Here is an 18,867-nt window from a genome sequence, read left to right as displayed (position 1 = left end):
TGGTGAACAGAGCCCACGATGAACATTAAAATAACCGATAGAAACACCTCAGCTTAACTTGGCGGAACTGCAGGGTTCAGGCCAAGGACACTCCAGTGGTGAGGACTTAAATCCCCCCGAGCCTGCCGCGGTGACTGCATTTCATACACTGATCTATTCATCTAGTATTTTCAAACTGGGTTCTCAACCTATGAATGAGTTCCAGCCTGCAGGTTTTTAATGAAACTGAATAAAACAAATCAGAAAATATCAGAGTGCATAACATAGAAAAATAAGTATTGTTTCATGAAACCTTGTTTCCAGTTTTAAATAGCTCTGCCCTGTTTTCTGTACTCTAAAGCTTAAACCCTTTCCATACTTCAATACTTCTGAAATCATGATGCATTTTATAATTGTTGTCAACCAGGTTGCAGTGGTGACGTAACTGTGTGAAAATCTTCTGTTGACATTTTCTGGTAAAATCAAGAAAACACCTTTTTTTAAAAAAAAAAAAAAAAGAAAACACCAGCATCAAAGTGACTTAGATACTATGAAATCGGGTATGAGTTGTGTACATACATGCGTGTACATGTGTGAGTGTGTGCATGTACTAAATTGCAAGGCAAAATATATTTCTTCCTATAGGCTCATGGTAAATAAAAGTTTGAAAAATAGCATTAGTAAAATTTTATAAACTTTGTATGTACACTTAGTAAGTACTGACATTCTAATCATAAAGAACAGCCTGTGCTGCTCTCGGACACCCGCCACACCATTCTCCTGCCGTTGGCTTCAGAGACCTCCTCCTAGCAGTACCTGTGTGTCATCCCCTTACTAACTGCGACTCCTGCAAGTCACTTCCCTTCTTGAGGCCACAGTTTCCTCATCTGTGAAAGGAGGATGTTGGCCAGCCAAGCTGTCCTCCCAAACAACTCCCCTGCTGTATGCAGCCCAGGAGCCGTGCAGGTAAGACCTCTTCACCTGTCTGTCACGAGCACCATCTGTATTCTCTGCTTGTCTGCCTCCTCTGTCTCCTGTAAACTTCTTCATAATATAACTCAAAGACAAAATATCAAAAATTAATCTTTTGAGTCATCTAACAGGGTTTTAGGTATTCCTATAAAGTTTGTAATATTTTTAAATGTTGTCACAGAATGTGGGAATGACAATAGGGTTCCCCATTTGCTTTTTAATGTGTGACATGTGCGGCCCTGACCCCCGGCTCGGAGCCTTCTTTCCGCCTCGCTATCCTTAGCTGTCTTCCTACCCTGAATTTCCTGAATCTGCTTTTGGGCCTCCGTCCCAGCACCTGCTCCCGCAGAGCCTGGCCCTGGGCTGGGGAAGTCACACCATGGTCCTCACTGTTCCCGCGCGCCTCGGCCTGGGTCACTCATTGCTTGCTGGTCTCTCTTATTCAACTGTGAGCGCCTTAGAGGCAGAGACCTTGCATAGTTATCTTTGTATCCCCAGCCACAGAACAATGCCCGGCATCCTGTGGATGCTGAATAAATATGTGAATAAACGTGCACCGTGAGGGCAATATCCACACAAGCACAGGAAACTGGTCCGCTCGGGCCGACATTACTGCAGCACAAACCACACCTGGGATTTCGCGTCGCGTGGCACACAGCCCGAGACAGGCCCCTGCCTCCCAGGACCTCGGATGCTGGTTTCCTCACTGGTCACCCAGACGCCAGTCTGTCCCCAAATACGCATTCCTGTGCATCTCCCCAGCCCTTCGCTTTCCCAACCTAGTCCGGTATCCCGGCCCAAGCCAGAAGTGCTGGGTCCAACTGTCCCCAGCCCTCGGGGGCGGGACTCAGTGACAGGCGGGGTGATTTCAGCCTCAGGACCCAAGAGCAAGAATGAAACGACCAGCTTGCTTCCTGTCCCCACTAGGAGCCAGTCTGGCATCTCAGGGGCGGAGAGGAGGTGCCCCACGGGGGCCGGGCTGCAGGTGGGGGAGGACCCTCTCTTCGTCCCCTCCTGGGTACAGCTGCTTCAGGCTAACATGGCGATGGCTGCTGCGTGCCAGGCCCTGGATGTCGCTGGGGGCACAGGTGATGGGGCTGCCTGCGGGAACCACTCTAATAAGATCCTAGTCAATACATCACCCATCTCCCTACATATATAGGGAGAAAGAAACTAAGTCCAAATCACTATTACCAAGCCCCAACCGAGCATTTAGCTGAACGGGACGGCCCTGGGGGGGCAGAACGGCCCCTTGTCTGGACTGAGTCACAGGGTCAGAAAGAACTACATTTCACTGATGCTAAGGGCGAAAGGGCTGCCTTAGAAATGCAGAGGACGGGAGCCGAAGGGCCGGCACGACTTCTACCTGGGCAACGTGGAAGGGTCAACCTAAGCCCACCTCTTAAGTTTACTTCTGTGCACTTTAATTTTCTTCTCTCATCACATTTAACATGAAACAAGGCCCTTGATGAAACACTGCACGGCACGTAAACATCTCCTGGTTGCCTTGATTTAAGCTTCCATACGTACAAATAATTTATATGAGTTCCATCCCCCATATCGGGGCTTGGGAGTATATTTCTTCATAATTAATTTCTCTGGGATTACCTGTTTTTAATTCACTCTTTATGTCAAGTTTAATGGTCTGACATTTGGGAGGCCAATATTCTTTTCTACTTATTAAACAACTCAGGATACAGGAAAATGGGAAACGTATCATTGGTACGACTTTCTTGGTTGACAATAGGCCGTAAGACCAGAGATTCTTTTTTTTTTTCAATCCATACTGACTTGAAAATCAGGTTTGAAGTTCTGGATGTTCGCAGGAGTGGTGTCTGCAGCCTTCACATGGGATTCATGGGTTCCTCACACTCGATGGGCTTTCGACGGCACCACTTTAACCAGAGGTAAGAAGCTGTCAGACTAAATTATGGGCCAGGGATGTGAGCCCACCTCCTCTCTCCTCCCTTCACCTGAAATAGTCTAAATCACCCCTTCCCCGGAGCGTGCCTCCGCGGCTGTGTGGTGTGATACGAAGGGGGAAATGTTTTCCCAGCCCAGAAACTCATCAACTTGAACCCTGAAGCATGACATCCGAATACCTTACTGCAAGAGCAGGAGCAGCTCACAACGGCTGCACATGATCATTAGCAACCTGCTTGCATTTCCAGGGCTGCCTCTGTGGATTAATATGTGCATCATGTATTAAACCATCTGCCGTGGAGTCTGACCCAGGCTTTCTCCATGGTGGCCAACCGCAAAGGTTACCCCGAGTGTCAAGAGGTAGGTGCACTGCAAGCACATTTATCTTTACCAATTCTTTTGTTCTCTTATTGGTTCTTCTGTCAGGAACAGTCCACCGTTCAGGTTCATGGATCCCATGTTTGGATAGCCTGGAGTCTGATGAAAATATGTTTAATCCTTTATGTCAACTCTTTCAAAGCTCAACATAGGCCTTTTTTATAAAAATCAGGTTAAAGAAGAATGAACTACACGCTTCCTGCGAAGAAGGAATGAAGTTTAATTGTCAGCCTATCATTTGAAATATTTTTGTCTGAATTGTCTTTAAGACAGACATGTTAAAGCTATTTTTTTAAATCTAGGCAAGGAACACATTTGCACCCCCTTCACACTGGACCAAGTTCCCCTCTCTGGGGATGCTGAGAAGCTGCCCACATCAGGGAGTATGAAGATTGTGACTTTTTGTTCCCACGTGCTAGCTGAGCTACTCAGTGAACGCGACTGCGTCTGCTGCCAGGCTGCCCCATGAGACTCCCTTGTGCACAGCGCAGCGGCTCTGGCGGAGGGAGGAGCAGAGGTGATCCTCTGCGGTTGTGCAAGTGAAAGCAACTTAGAAAGAGTGGCAACCCTGCCCCGCCGTTCTGTCATCAGTACATTAAGTGACACCACTGCCAGTGGGAACCCGTGGGAGGGTACGCTGCCAATCTATCTGTGCTCTGAGGAATATCACCCACTCCTCACCCAGGTTCTTCACCCAAGGCAAGGCTTTATTGCCTTCTGTTATTTATTTTCCTCAAGGGCCCCTTCAGAGGGCACCAGCCAAACTCTAAGTGAATTACTTGCATTTTTGAAAATCCAAATGACTCACCTTACTTTTTGCAAGGCTATATTTGGTCATTTTTATTTAGGTTTATACTGAATGCTAACTCGAGACACAACACTGCTTGTTTTTCCTCAGAGGAGGCTTCTCACATGGCGACCCTGAGAACTTTGCCCTATTCTGTGATTCTTCTGACTGAGTTTTCTCAAAAGCAGGGTACTAGAAGCTCAGAAATCTTAAAATCCGGACTCTGTGTGAGCGTCCCTGTGTGCCCCTCGTGCCCAGGGACACGCATAAACCCTGTGGGGCAGCCTGGGAGAGGCTGCGGGGCCTCCCACCAGTGATTCTCGGTTCTCAGGGGTCCTTCTGATTTCAGGGCCACTAGCAGCAACTGTGTACTTTACGTCCTTCGTAGGCTGTAGGCCTTCTGATGTATGACACTTAAGCTTCTCAGATTTGCTCCAACTGATTTCCCATGGAGATTCAAATCCCTATAGAAATTGCATCAAATCCCTATAAAAATTGCTCTGTATCAAAAATACAGGGCAGGGAAGCCGACCCAGCTCCCCACACAGTGCATCCTTCTCTCACCCGCTTTCACATCTCCTGAGCGCGCAACCCGATATGCGGTACGTAAGCACCTCGTGCGTCTTCCCCTCTGGTTTGCTTTTTGAATGGTATTCTGTTTACCGCCTCCATTTCCCACTGTCTGTAACATGTCTTCTGAGTTTCCTGAGACATATTTTTCACTTTTCTGAAGGATGCCTTTTTAGTACTAATAAAACTTTCATACTTGTCTGCTTAATCACACCAGCTTTACTGTCCCCTTTTTAGTTTTTTGTTTTTGGCTGAGAGGTATGTGAACCATCTGTGCCTCTAAAACGGTTTGCTTAAATAGCCTCCAGGCAGATTTTATGGTTTTTAAGTTTTTTACTTTAACCTTCAGCCTGCTGTTAGCCATTTTCATCACAGTGTTAAAATCAGCCTCTTTGGGAAATGACCCTCACTGTATGTGGTCTTCAGAAGCCACTGGAACCAGAGAGGGGGGGTGCCTCTGCATCTGAGGCAGGTGTGGGCAGTGGGGGACTTGATAACGGTCGTCTCCTCTATCTGGCATCCTGGAGAGCCACACAGACACATGTAGAATGTCCATGTCCGGTGAAGACCCAGGGAGATACAATCCGAATTACTTACCCGCCTATTTATTTATCACTACATTTCTGTGGAGTCGTTATCGTGATCCGAGGGACTGAGGGAGATGCCAAGCTGGAACAAAGAACACAAAGGAAGGCGGAGGACTCCCTGCTTCCAGCCGCACCCTGCACCACGAGAGGTGCCCTCCGCATCGGGCCGGCAGGCTTGCTGCTCTGTTCCCGGTCCATCACAGTTGTCCGGTCTGGGGACCGGAGTGCCAGCGAGTGTCCCTCCAGCCTGGGATTTCTCATCACCCTCACTGCCCGTCTGCCTTGGCATTAATGTTCACCTGGCTCTGTCGTTCTCCCTCTAAACGGCAAAACCCCATCCCTCTCACAGCCAGAGGGAGTCAGGCAGAGGGAGGGGTGTCTGCCTTTTGGTCGCTCTTCCGTCAAAAGGTGACTTTACCCCACGTAGCTTCCAATCTTCCAACCATGTTTGTCACACAGTTGTTACCTGACTTCCACTCTCAAATCCATGCATTTGGACCCCATCTTTTCTCTGAAGTCATTGTGCTTTTCTGAGACATTTGACAATTTGAAACCCTTAGGCTCTTCTAAGGTAATAATAATTCTTATTATTGTTACTTATTTTAAAATGCTTCTGCCTTCAGAAGTTACACGCTGTCAATATACTCCCTGACGTGAATTCCTAATACGGTGCTAACTCTGTAGTCCATGACGTTGAGCCAGCGGGCACGCGATGAGCCCCGCAAGGGTTGGCAGAACGGATGAAGGAATGAATGAATACATGAACTGATAAATGGGACTACTGTTCCCGGCAGTATTTGTTCATTAATCGTTTTCTTGTTCATAGGTAAACTTCCTTTCCTTCACAGAGAACTTGAAATTAGCAGAGGTAGCAAATCAAAATGCTGCTGTGGCCTCATGCCAAGAGGCTCTTCCTTCCCTGCGCCCCTACTGAACACCTGTCCACCTTTCAGATTTCAGTTCACACACTCTCTTCAGGGAAGCTTCCAGACTTGCTCTCTAGTCAGATCTGCCCGTTAGAGGCTCCCGCAGCTGTGCCGTGCTATCGTGGCCCTTGCAACCGTAGCAATTTCACATTTCTGCTGTTTTTTTCAATAAATGTCTGTCTCTCACTGGACTTTAAGCCTCATGATAGCAGGAGCCAGGTTTTTGTTCTTCACTGTAACTCCACTAGCATGGTGCCTGGCACATAGTAGCTGCTCAACAAGTATTTGTTGAATGAATAAGTACATTAATTAATAACTGTGGACGTTGCAGCCTCCATGGTCTCTGCTCCTTAGGCCCCTGAACTTGATGCATTCAGCCTGAGACTAAATCAAAACTGATTTGAACACCGCCCTTTCCATTCTGTTTAGCGGACACAGTTTTCAGCTTTCATGTGTGGGCAAGCAGGCTAACTCTGCGCGGGTAACAGCAGCCTTATCCCATCACCATCCAGTCCCAGGCATCCAATATGGTGCTTGGCCAACGTCTCCCAGGCCGCGCACGCTGACGGAACCACACACCGGGCTATCTGCGTTCCAGCCGCACCACTGTGCCTCTCCATAAACAAGCATGTCTAAGAGCTACCCACAAACCCTCGTCTTACGTCTGCAATCTCGTGTCCTGTACAGCCCAAAAGGAATTGAAAAATGTCAGCACTTTGGTGCTGGAATTAAAGCCAGTATTCTAATAATCAGGTTTTCAAAGCAGCTAGGCTTGGATAGAAGAAGTAATTCATCTAAGTGCCCTGTGATAAATGTCAATCGCATTTTTATCTTTCAGTCCACACTTGGATTCCAGATTCCTTTCTCTACAAGACAAGAGCAGAAGGGCATGGAACATTCATGTGTGAAGAATCCAGCCTCGTGAGATCACCTCTCCTCTCCTGTGGGCATCTGCCAGCACCTACCATCACCATCACTCTGATTCCTGCCCTCCCTGAAGAGTTCCCAGGGTTTATTCTGGTAGCTGCACTGCCTCGTGGCCTTCAGAGGCAAATGACCCCAACTCCAAAGGCAGAGGGAAACCCTGACTGGCTCGAGCTAACAGAATGTCCATTGCCCTGGTCTTAGAGCCCAGTTCAGGCGTGAGAATGTGTCTAAGCATTGACAATGAGTGTGAGCTTCAAGACCCTCGCTTGGAAAGCCAGCGCCCAGGTGCTCCGCCTTCTGCTGAATGCGAACAAGGACATACGTAGCCCTGATCTCTGGGGGGCTTGCCTTGGGGTATAGCCACACTCCATGCAGAAGAATACTGACATGGTAAGATCCCTCACCACAGGACTGACCTGCCTGAAGCACACCGTGACTTAGGACATTACAGTTCCAGTAGGAAAAAGATGCCTTTTGTTGTCTAAACATGTTTGAGTTGGATCTTCTGTTGCTTGCATCAAATATCCTGATACATTCTAAAAGTAATAACCAAATTAAGTTTACTCTAAGAGTAAAATAAACCTCAGCATAATTCCTTTATGCAAAGATGGTCCCTTCAAAGTCACCATCTCCTATTCATCACGCTATTTCTAGGGGTAGGGCTTCAGAAGGCCCCTGGACGCTGCAGGTCCCCCAGCCCAAGGCTTGGCTTCTGTGCGGAGCTTGCCTTCTGTGACCTTAAGCTTCCCGAGGTCAGGGGCAAGCCCCGCCCACTCTACAGAAGGGAACACCAACAGTGTGGGTCTCTACTTCATTTCCTCCCACACGTTCAAAAAAAAAAACCTAAATTGGTTCAACACATGTTTGCTACTGGAAAATGTTTCATAACTACTAGTGAATAATTCAGTGGCTACGATATTTTTAGTTTTCTATTGCCAGACACACCCAACTTTGATGGAAATATTGTTGCCTTTCTCACTCTCCAAATCCCCCTCTCATGCAGGATCTTACAGGTACCACTTCCTTACCAGAGATCAAAGCAGCTACGAAAATCAGGTCCGGGCACAGACCCTGCCCCACAACTCTCAGAGCAGCCGTCACACTCCAACCGGAATGCAAGCGCTGTTCCGGCCCCTAACCACCTTGACGGTTCAACTCTGGACAGTCTGACCTTCCTGCTGTTCAAAAATGCCAAGCCTGCATTAACAGGTCCTTCCCTCCCTTAGGGCCTCGCTTTTCCTGTGCTCCCCTCCACTCCAAACCCTCTGTGACAAGATCTTCTCATGACTATTTCCATCCCTTCATTTTGTCCCTACCCATGTGTCACTTCCAAAAAGGTAACTTTCATGACCGCCAGATACAGAGCAGCGCCCCACCTCACTAGCCGTCCCCTCGCCCTGCCTTTTTTCATGGTATCCATCACTCCCTGACACCGTGTTCCATAAACACCTGTTTTTACTTGTGTGTTATCTGTCTTCCTCAGAGAATACAAGTCTCTTTACGGCAGGGACTTTTCTCTTGTTCACTAATGTATCCCCCAAACCTAACAGCATCTAGCACATATAAAAACATATATAGGGGCTTAAAATATCTTTTTATGTTATTCTTTTAAGAATGAACAGATGAATAAATAACAAAGTTGGTTTTCTTTTTTAATCTTGGCTAAAAACACAAAAACAGTGCAGAGGCACGTGTCTTCTGTTGGACAAATCCTCCCGGTCTTTAACTATTTGCTCAGCTTTATCTCACCTACACCTGGGTCTCTTTATTCCTAAATCCTTGGACCCCAGCAACTTAAATTGCTCCAAATTATGAAACATAATCCCACAGACGATCACAGGAAGTATTAGACCTTCAAAGATTTTTCAAAGACCAAAGCGTTGGATGTACAGTGAATAGAAGTCATAAAACCATATTTAATAATATGAAATCATTGCATCAAAACAGATTACAAGACAACATACCATTTGCTGGATCCATATAGAAATCACCACTCATCATACTTCAGAATTCCTGTTACCCACTGAACTCACACCCTTCCTGGGGGAGGATCCCGCCGTCTTAATGTTCATCAGCTAATCAAGAAAGTGAAACACTAAGAAAGCTTAAGTCAGTGCGACAAGAATCAGAAGCAAAAATCTTTGATTTATGTCATGAATTCTATGATCTCTGTGAAAAATAAAATCATTTCAAAATTAAGGCAGTTGTTTTTCCACAATCAAAAGTGGTTAAATATTTTTAAATACATTCTAATGTATTTATGAAAGCCTTATCCAAAGCTCTCGTAAATCAGTATAATGTTTCCAAAGCACATTTGGAAGTAAAAAATTCATATCTACTAACTATATTCCCCCCATTAGAGGATGAATTAAGCAGAAAATACATTAATGTCTGAATTTATAATAGGAGAGGGTAATTAACCCTTAGCCATAGCAAACCAATGAGAAATATCTCACCATGGAAGAATTAATCGGGGCTCTCCCAGCCCCACAACTGGACATTTTGAAGACTTGACCATGAATGGATTTTATTTCCCTATCTACTTTTCCTCATGGGGATGCCTTACAAAGACACTACATGTTAGAATAAATATAATTCTTGAGCTTAATTCTGGTTGCTTTAAAGAAATGTCATTTAAATTATCTTCCATAGCTTTAAAAAAAAAAAACTGTCCTCACAGAAGCAGCACTGCCATGATTATGTCATTTCTGGGCCAAATTCAGCTCAAACATTCAGAAAATATCAGTGTGGACGCAGTGAGCCTCAGAGCCCGGATCTGACAGACCCTCCGTTAGCAGCGAGTCCAGGACACCAATTCCGGGAGGTCACGACTACTGGGCCTCAGCTTCCAACGCAGCCACTGATGATCTCTATCTCTGCAAAGACTACAGGAGTTTCATTTCACTAGAGTGCTCACTAAGCTGCAGCGGAGCTCAAGCATCTTTCATGGATTCATTAAACCACTGATCTGCCTCCCGGTGCTCATAGTCGTGTCCAGCCCTGGTCTCAGCCTGTGTTTACAGAGAACGCAGCAGACTCACGTCTGCGATGTCCAAAGGCAGTCTGTCAGGAGATGTTAGGTTGAGCATATGCGCGGCCACACTAAGACTAGATTGCAAGACGGGGCATTTCCCCTCCTGCCTCATCTGCTGAGGCAGAAATCAAGTGGCCATCTGCGGCAAGGTTTTCTCTATTCCATCCCAATCTGTGATGATATGAACAAAGAGCAAAGAGCCCCCAAAACAAAGAACTGCACACGGCTTGCCCGGTTCACACTTGGGCTTATACGTACAAAAGCTATCCAGAGGTACTGAGATGAGGGGGAAATAAAAATGACTATGGTATGTGACTAGACCGGTGCCCTGCACACGGCTGAGTGTACTGGGTTTCGTGCCGGGACACCGCAGGGACCTTCTGGCCTCGGGCTACCACACTAACACAAGTCAAGGCGAGGCGTCTGGATTAACAGAGCATAGCTACAATCCTAGGAAAACGCACAACCATTCTCTCTTGGATTCTCTGGACAGTGCACTGAGGACCCTTAGAAACCTCTCCCTCCTCTGGTCTTTATTAAAAGGTCTCGTGACCCTCCTTTTCAAGTCAGGCACAAAGAGTACTGGATGTAGTTTATGGTGGGAGAGGCACATGGGAAAAGATCCACTAGATAATTCTTTAGAAGCTCATTCTTCAGACAACCCTGAACCCTGTTAGCACCAAGGTGAGAAAGTGGGCAATGCCAACAACTGCATCGACAAGCAGAACGCATGTGCCAAATACCTGGACCCCTTCCCGATCATTCGTTTCAGCGAACTGCCTGCTGCGCGGAGGGACAGCGGGACAATGGACTCAAAGCACGCACATTCATCGCTCTGCAGCCACGGTCCCCAGGACACGAGGCAGCTGATGCGATCTGACACTGTGGTTAATGTTAAAAGGGAGCGTGCCTTTGAGAGGGATTGCATAATTACCGGCAGGTCATGAGAAAACCTTGAATTAAGTGTGAAGCATTAGCTATCACCAGGATGGCCAGAGACTGACTGTGCCTGAAAATTAACATTCAAGCATGTATGTCAATAGCTCTCTGTATCGATCTCCGAGTGACTGGATTCAGATCTATGAAAAACTCACCCCCTTTTCCTTCTGCTCATCGAAAAGGAATGTTAAATAAAGATCGGGGCTTGAAGCTATTTGGAGTTTTAATCATCTCTTCGTATTGAATCTAAAATATCTAATACTATTCAGAAGCTGACATCCATTCTGGGTAATAGGTTAGAATTACCTCTCTGTTTCCCCCACAACCTCCCAAAATGTACCCCATTAAAAACAAGAAAGGGCTGTTATTCCTCCCTTCCCTTTGCCCTGTTGTGTTTGCATTCCGGGTACCCACAGATCAGTGTTTCTCAAACAGGGTTCAAGGGTGCTGGCCGACACGAAGATCACATGCCTCAGGCATCGTGTCCCACCGGGCCTGCCGAAGCGCAGCCCCGGTGCCCTTTCTCTCTTTCTTCAGGGGCCTCGGCATCATCACTTCAGCCTGACCTACGTCTTACTTCACTGGCCAGAGCTCTCCTGCTCCGACCCCACCCCAGATGCGCTTCAGAGAGCTAGCACTGCCCCCCACTGCGGCTGCTTTTCCCACAGGCTCTCACCAACACCTCGCTCCCTGTCTCAAAATACCAGAGAACAAGAAAACAGCTGGATTTCTTGTTCCTTCCCAGAGCTTCCTGAGCGCCGTGACAGGGAAACCGCCGTGGGCCTGCAGCTCACAGCCCCTCAGGCGGGGGCCACTGGACACGCAGGCAGTGGGCAGCCTTGCAGCGGTTCCAGCAGACACTGCAGGGCCAGGCTGTTACCCTGCAGGCCCGGGTGTGGGCGGACAGGCCCCAAAGGCCCACTGGTGTCCCCTCCAAACAAGGCGACGCCGCGGGAAGAACTCTAGTGCTCCCCGGGTGCATTTACTGGTCGATCAAGAATATTTGCGAGTAACTAGCAAAAAGCTAGTCCATGACACAAGTTTCAGGCGGCCGGCAGACACTAATTACAAGTAATTTCTTAACATCCTTCCCCAAACCCTCCTTCACGAATGATAGACACTTGCAAATTAAATCATGCAGGTGTTTAAAAGGAAAAAAGTAGACAGGTTTATCACTAGGTTAACGGGGCATTTGTTGCACGTTTCTTCTGCGCTACTAGGTTCTACAATTAAGTCCGAAACCGAGACGCTTTCCCAGGACATAGTCAAGTTTAATAAAAAGACCAATACAATAATCCCCCTTCTCTGTGGTTCCAGTTGCCCACAGCCAACCATGGTTGTGACTGATCCTTCTCCTAATGTGTGGTCAGAAGGGCAGCAATAGCTCAACACACCTACCTCATTCCCCTCTTCATTCATCATCCATCCCATCATGTGGGCATTTTATCATCCACGTCATCACAAGAAGGGTGAGGACAGTACAGTAAGCTATTTTGAGAGGGGGAGACCACATTCATGTAACTTTCATTACAGTGTATTGTTACAATTGTTCTATTTTATTATTAATTATTGTTGTTAATCTCTTACTGTGCCTAATTTATAAGTTGAACTTTACCATAGGTATAGATGTAGGTAGGAAAAAAAAAAAATAATAATAATTAGCAATGGTCTTCTTCCGAGGAAATAGTTTGCAAGTAAAATAAATGATTATATAAGAGTTCCCTTGTTGAACATTTGTTATGATTGTTAGGGAATCTTAATGACATCATTTGCAAATGTTGTTCTGTCTATATAACTTTTGTATTTTTAAGGCATCCTTATATTTATCTCTTATTCACAGAGCTTTCTTCCCACTACGTTCTTCCCACTCTGTTGGGGAACATCAACATTATGATACTGAAAAAGTATTTCTATCACTTGTTGTTTCAAATTATGGAAAAACTGAAAAAAGGAAGCAAAACTTTGCTGCTCTTCAGAATTTGTGTCTATTACTCAAGTATCAACACCACAAATCCATAAAGAACACTATACATTTGATATCTGAACAAGGAAAGAAAACAAGCATCTTTTATGTTGCCTGCATTGGCCATTTATCCCGAGTTATGATTTCCTCATTGATTTGCGGGTATTAATTCAGACAACAGGATATTTCCCATGCAGAAGGAAAAGGACCAAAAAAGGAGAATCGGAAATGATTATTATTTGTGATCTGGTTTGCTACTCCTTTTTTTAAAGGGATAATGGTTATAAAGCATTACTCCCTTAGAAAAGAATATTTTAAGGTGTCTGTCATTGTGCAAGTAAAATTGGTATGTATTAGACTCAACACTCCAGCATCTCTTGCAAAACCGCTGAGGAGTCTCTTCAAGTTTGCGACTCCTATAGGCAAATCACTAGGCTAGACATGTTGTCAAGTCCTCCTCTGCTTGTGGTCCCCAAAGGGGATTGCAAAGAGTGAGCTTTAGCGCCCCCCTGAGAAGTCTCTAGGGCATCAAGTAATGAGACTGACACTTGGTTGTTCAGCCAATGCCCGCAGGCCACAAAAGTATGTTTCTTACCCACTGTTTCAAAAACTTTGGAGCCAGCAATGGAGTCTGTTGGGGATAAGGATTCTATGAAATAAAATTATGAATTAACACTCCACGCCCCTTAGAGCCAGCATGCTGAAATGTGTAAGCCAGTAGCTGGTTCCTTTGATGAATACAGCTGTGACTCAGAGCCCTCTCCCAGCACAGGAGTTTTGCAGAAAGCCTACATACTCGCTGCAATCCAAACAACTCTTCAAGTACAATTTTCGATTTTCAGTTCAGTTTTAAACTGCAACCAATATACAGTTAACTGGGCTTCACTCCATCCCACCTTACTTCAGGATGCAGGGTTCGTGAGAGATGACGTGACACTCGTAACCTGTCCCACAGACACGGGGCTCCGGGAGAAAGGAGGGCTTGAGAAGCAACTGAAATTTAAAACCCCAGTTTTCCGGGGGCCTTCATCTTGATAGTTGGGCTATTTCTGTTCTAGTTTTGAGCAGCAAATGGGTCCCTGTCTCTTTACCCAAGCATTTGCAGAGGATGAATCCTGCTCCTAATTAGCTACCTTTTCTAGTAGGATTTTTCTTTGTAAAATTGTGCATGCAATCTGGGTTCAACTTAGAGACTATTTTTAGATCCCAGCACGCTATCCACCAGGAAGCGGACTGTCATTATAAAGCATAATTTACAGCATCGCTAACTTTACGTGTTTTTAAAAATCTACATTATACCCAAGGCAAATTTCTGTTCTGCACACACATTATTCACTCTCCTTTCCAGCCCCTTCTCAATATTTAGAAGTGTAGAATTTAGCCAGAAAATCTTTTATATAGGAATGGGAAGAATTCTGCCCTTCCCTTAAGTTTGAGAAAGTCTACAATTTTAACAATGAGGACTAAAGACTTTGTTAAATGATACAAGAGAAGGAGCTATTTGCTATTGTCTTCGGTGGGAACACCCTGGGGCTTATTACAGCAGTTCTTAGAAATGGCAGGATGGAGGCTGATATCTAACACAATCCATTAGGAAACTCAAGCCCTAAATGAAATGACCACAAAATCCTATCAGTTAACAGAAATGCAGCAGCTGTACATGTTTATTGTAATACAATAGGATACTGTTGCAGAGATAACGCTCTTAAAATTAAAAAATAAAAAAGAATCCAGCAAGCGATGTGACCAGTTTATTTCTCTGCTTGAAAAATGAGGAGGCATAGTGTGGCGGAGCCTTGGAATACGCAGGAATACATAAATAAGCCTGAAGCTGGCAGAGAAGCCAGGGACTGCGTGCACGCTGACGGGCTGCTGGGATCAGCCGTCAAGGTCACTGGCTGAACTTCAAGCCACTGCGACTCCCAGGTTTTGGGGGATGTTCAAAGACCTGCCCCGCTAATTCCTTCCAGGTAGTGAAAGGGTCCTCCTGCCACTTCTGACTTTACCCACTATAGGAATTGCAAACACTAATTCTTATAATGATGTAATATTACATATTATTTATAATGATGTAAATTTATATATGTGGTGTTATTTTATATACGTGGCATATATTTTACCATATATAGGGTACGCTGGGCCGTTTTCAAAGGCTTACTAAAGTAAACTCACTTTGCAAAGTATAACACGTATCACCAGCATTGTGACAAATTCTTGCTTGATTTTTATTCACTACTGGCAGTCTATCAAGGTTCAGACCCTAATCCTTCAGAATCGTAGAAAGACAAAAACCCCTGTTCCCTAGTCATCTTCTGGGACGGAATGTAAAGTATTTTGTTGTGGTAAGTAGGGCTTTGAAGATGAAAGCCCTGGGTCCACTTCTATGACTCCTACCCTAGTGCTCAGCATTCAAAACGGGAGCCCCGGGGGCTCAGAGATCATCTTAATCCCCCTAGAGTCAAACAAAAATGCATCTCCCATGCATCGCTCTAACCACCCTCCTGGGAAGCTCCCCCCGGGGGAAAGGTTGCTCAGTTGTGGACTGTCCCTGAGAATTCCAAGTAATTTCCTTGCTTGCCTCCCTGTTTCCATGAAGACTGTGGGTGGATTTCTTAGACACTGCTACTAAAATTCCACCCCGCGGACCCCTGCAGCCTAAAGCTTTCGGCCTTGTGTTTTTTGGCAGAATTACGTGACCCAAGTTTGCAGGAGATAATTTGCTGCAAAGGTGCAGTTGCGACGCGCTGAGCCCAAGATGAGCATTTCAGGATCGAAGACGTCAGACTTAGAAAATAATAACAATTGTTTGCTTCAAGAAGAGACAGATTTTGATCTTGTATTATGGAAATGGAAGTGCTTAGCAAGATGTGGACAATTTTGTGAATTAAGGAGGCTTTACAGATCAATGGAAAATCACCGTGAACTAGCCACTCGCTTCAGTAATTGGTGGCAAAATGCTTCAGCGGTTCTTTAAAGATTAAGAAATTAGCTGTGTGGGTATGCGTGTGTTTGCCTGTAAAAACATCGTGTTTGCCATTTCTCATCAACAGTGGCTAACACTTTTCTAAAAGGACACTTCCAGATCTGAGATGTCTTAAAAAAAAAAAAAAATGCAGCAAAACAGAACTGTAACTATGGCTGTTCCGTGTTCCAACGCAGACGGTCGGCTCTGTGAGCAACGCTGGTTCGTGTGCTCATTATTTCACCTCTTCCCAATGCCAATTAACTTTACTACAAGGTGTCAAGAGAGACTCGACATTTTTCTCAATTAGAATTTGTGGGTCAGAATTTGGAAAGAGCCAGAGCGATGTTCCCCTGGGGAACAGGTGTTAAACTGAGTGGACTAAAGCTTTGTGGCCGTGCTGCTGCAGCTAGCTTCTCAGCCTTTATAAGAAATCTCTTCCACTTATTTTTCATGGACTCTAGTCTATGCATTCTTCAGCTGGACAGACCCTGCCAGTTAGCATACCAGCTGCGGTCGCCGTGTCCTCACCAGATTCATTCACCCTCTCAGAATTCAAACACCAAGGCAAAGAGAAACTGAGGAGCAGGTCCCAGGGTAGAAGGGGATCCCTGACGCCAGAGGTGCGGTGTGACAGCAGAGGACAGAACAGAGAGAATGAGGGGGAGGGTGCACAGGGCTCTGGGCTAGAGGCTAGGAGGCGCATGCGCACGTGGCCCGGCCCGCGGGCCGCCCCTCTCTACACGCTCTTACCTTGTTTCTCTTGAAGTAGGCTCGCCGGCAGGCCGCAAAGCACTTCTCGCTGCAGAAGCTTTTCACCTCACTTCCCATACTCAGGGAATAGCGCTTGATCCCCACTTTCTGGCACCAGGCGCACATTATTTGTACATTTGACACATCATCTTCTATAATAAAAGTATAAGAAAAATGTTCATATCAGAAGCAAACATCCCTTCAAACTTAAGACACACCCTGAACCCGACAGCTACCTGAGGTCTGATGTTAATTTCTGCCCCCTCGGCCCTTTCCGACCTGGTGGACGGCGCCAGCTCCTCATAGTGGGAAGACTTGGCACTTTTTTTTTTCTTTCTTTCTATTTTATTTGGTGGGGGGGGGGGTGGGGGGCGGGCAGCTCTTAAATTTCCAAAGGACATCATTTATTTATAAACCAGGACATGACTGTAGAGCCATGAAGGTTCCGAGGATTTCTTAGCCTGGTGAAGATGCTCATTCGGCCTGGTTAAGCCGGGCTCAGCATTAACGAAGCTTGTAAAATGACCCCATTCTTCAGTTACTGCGGAAAGACTATAAGATCTTCACTGGTGGGACGCCCAGTGCTAAGCTACAAATGGAATAAGCCTTGAAAGTCTTACTGGCCTTGAAAGGCCCAGGCCCCACACTGGCATGTTCCCTACACGGTTACATGATACGGGGTGTTGACTATAATGATACTCAAGTGACATGGCCAGTCAAAAAAGGAAAGATGTGTGTGGCCAGATTCTGCTGATGGAAAGGCACCGGCCTGGCTCACTCGGCAGCCTCCTACGATCAGCCTTCCCACGCGGTGTCCTTCTCCTCCATGTGAAGGATGGTGGCCCCTTGAGGGAGGGATGGTGATGGGGTGTCGGCCCCGAGACCTGAGGTCACCTGGCTGCCCAGACCATTCTCAGCCGGGCCGGGAGGGCCCGCAGCTCCCACGAGGCCTGTCACCCATGCCCCCAGGGACGTTCAGAATGATGTTAGGTAACATGCAGAAATTTTCAATATTAAAAAATACTGCATTTCTTTTCCTTTGTAAGAGAAGAAAACAAATATAACAAATTTAAAATGCCCCAAAGACTAATGGCTAAGCAAGGTCTGGTCCATGAGTTGTTGACATAGTCATGGTTCATAGGGTCTGTCATGCAATCATTCATTTTAACTATTTAACTAGCACAAGAAGCCCATGATATCACGAATATTGCAGCTTAAAACAAAGAAAACCTTTTAAAGTAAGTTAGTGAATAAAATTCACTGAGTACCTTGTACTGCAGGTGGTAAAAGTTATGACAAAAAATGTGAGAGTGACATGCAAATGGCTAGTCTGGGAAACACTGGTCCATTTGCAGGAGAGTAAAAGGAGACTTTAAATAGAGGTCTACGAAATACTTCCTTGCTGCCTCCGAGGGGTTTTTGCTGCATTCTGAGTTTTATCGGTCCTCTTAACTGACAGTGCGTGTGCATGACAGATTGCCACCATTAGCCACATTTCTTCTTCCTTTATGGATTTTTTTCTTTTGTACTAACCCAGGCTCATGCTGCAGACATGAATGGTAATCACAAAATCCCCAACAAGTTCAGGTATAGTGTTGTCTGATTTCTGAATAAAATGCCCCAAAGACTAATGGCTAAGCAAGGCCTGGTCCATGAGTTGTTGACATAGTCATGGTTCATAGGGTCTGTCATGCAATCATTCCATTTCCAGGAAAAAGATTTGGTGTGAGGCACAGTGATCATCAGCCTGCAAAATTAGAAGCGAACTAATCTGTAGAGCAGCGATATGGCATCTTTCCCCCTGAGGAGCATCGCTCAGAAATATGCACAGCATTTTATTTACCTTAATGGAGTAGATATTGTCATTTTAACGACCATTTTTATTTCACAAATTGCATATTGTGATTTATTGTTAACTAGACCATGTAAAAATGACCTTGGATATGAAACAAACATTTCTGATAACATAACCTTCTTTAAATGGAGTCATAACAGGAATTCAAACATCTTACAATTATTGCATTTAACATTTGTTCTACTCAAAGAAAGCTTTATTTATGTTTTATTTGATTTCTAATACGGCCTCTGCCTACACATAGACGTGGCATGAGAAATTAACAAAACTCTATAATTTACCTTAGAGTATAAAAGAGTTTGTAAAAATTAG

General features: G+C 45.5%; 1 protein-coding gene across 5 annotated transcripts in view; it reads right to left on the bottom strand.

Moving 5' to 3' along the window:
• The window catches only part of SOBP (sine oculis binding protein homolog), a 148,480-nt gene that overhangs the window by 92,604 nt on the left and 37,009 nt on the right, over positions 1–18,867 (bottom strand). For 2 of the 5 annotated variants that reach the window (XM_036902899.2, XM_036902900.2), the window contains exon 4: positions 16,701–16,852. The exons of 2 other annotated variants lie outside the window; for them this stretch is intronic. In XM_036902899.2, coding sequence (XP_036758794.2) covers positions 16,701–16,852 — 152 coding nt within the window. Of the gene's footprint in view, positions 1–16,700; positions 16,853–18,867 lie in introns of those variants that run through there. One more of the 5 variants, XM_057489464.1, reaches the window with a different exon arrangement.

This window comes from Manis pentadactyla, chromosome 12 (assembly GCF_030020395.1).
Source record: "Manis pentadactyla isolate mManPen7 chromosome 12, mManPen7.hap1, whole genome shotgun sequence".
Lineage (NCBI taxonomy): Eukaryota > Metazoa > Chordata > Mammalia > Pholidota > Manidae > Manis > Manis pentadactyla.
The sequence above is the reverse complement of the archived record's forward strand: the minus strand, read 5'-3'. Positions and strand labels throughout refer to the sequence as shown.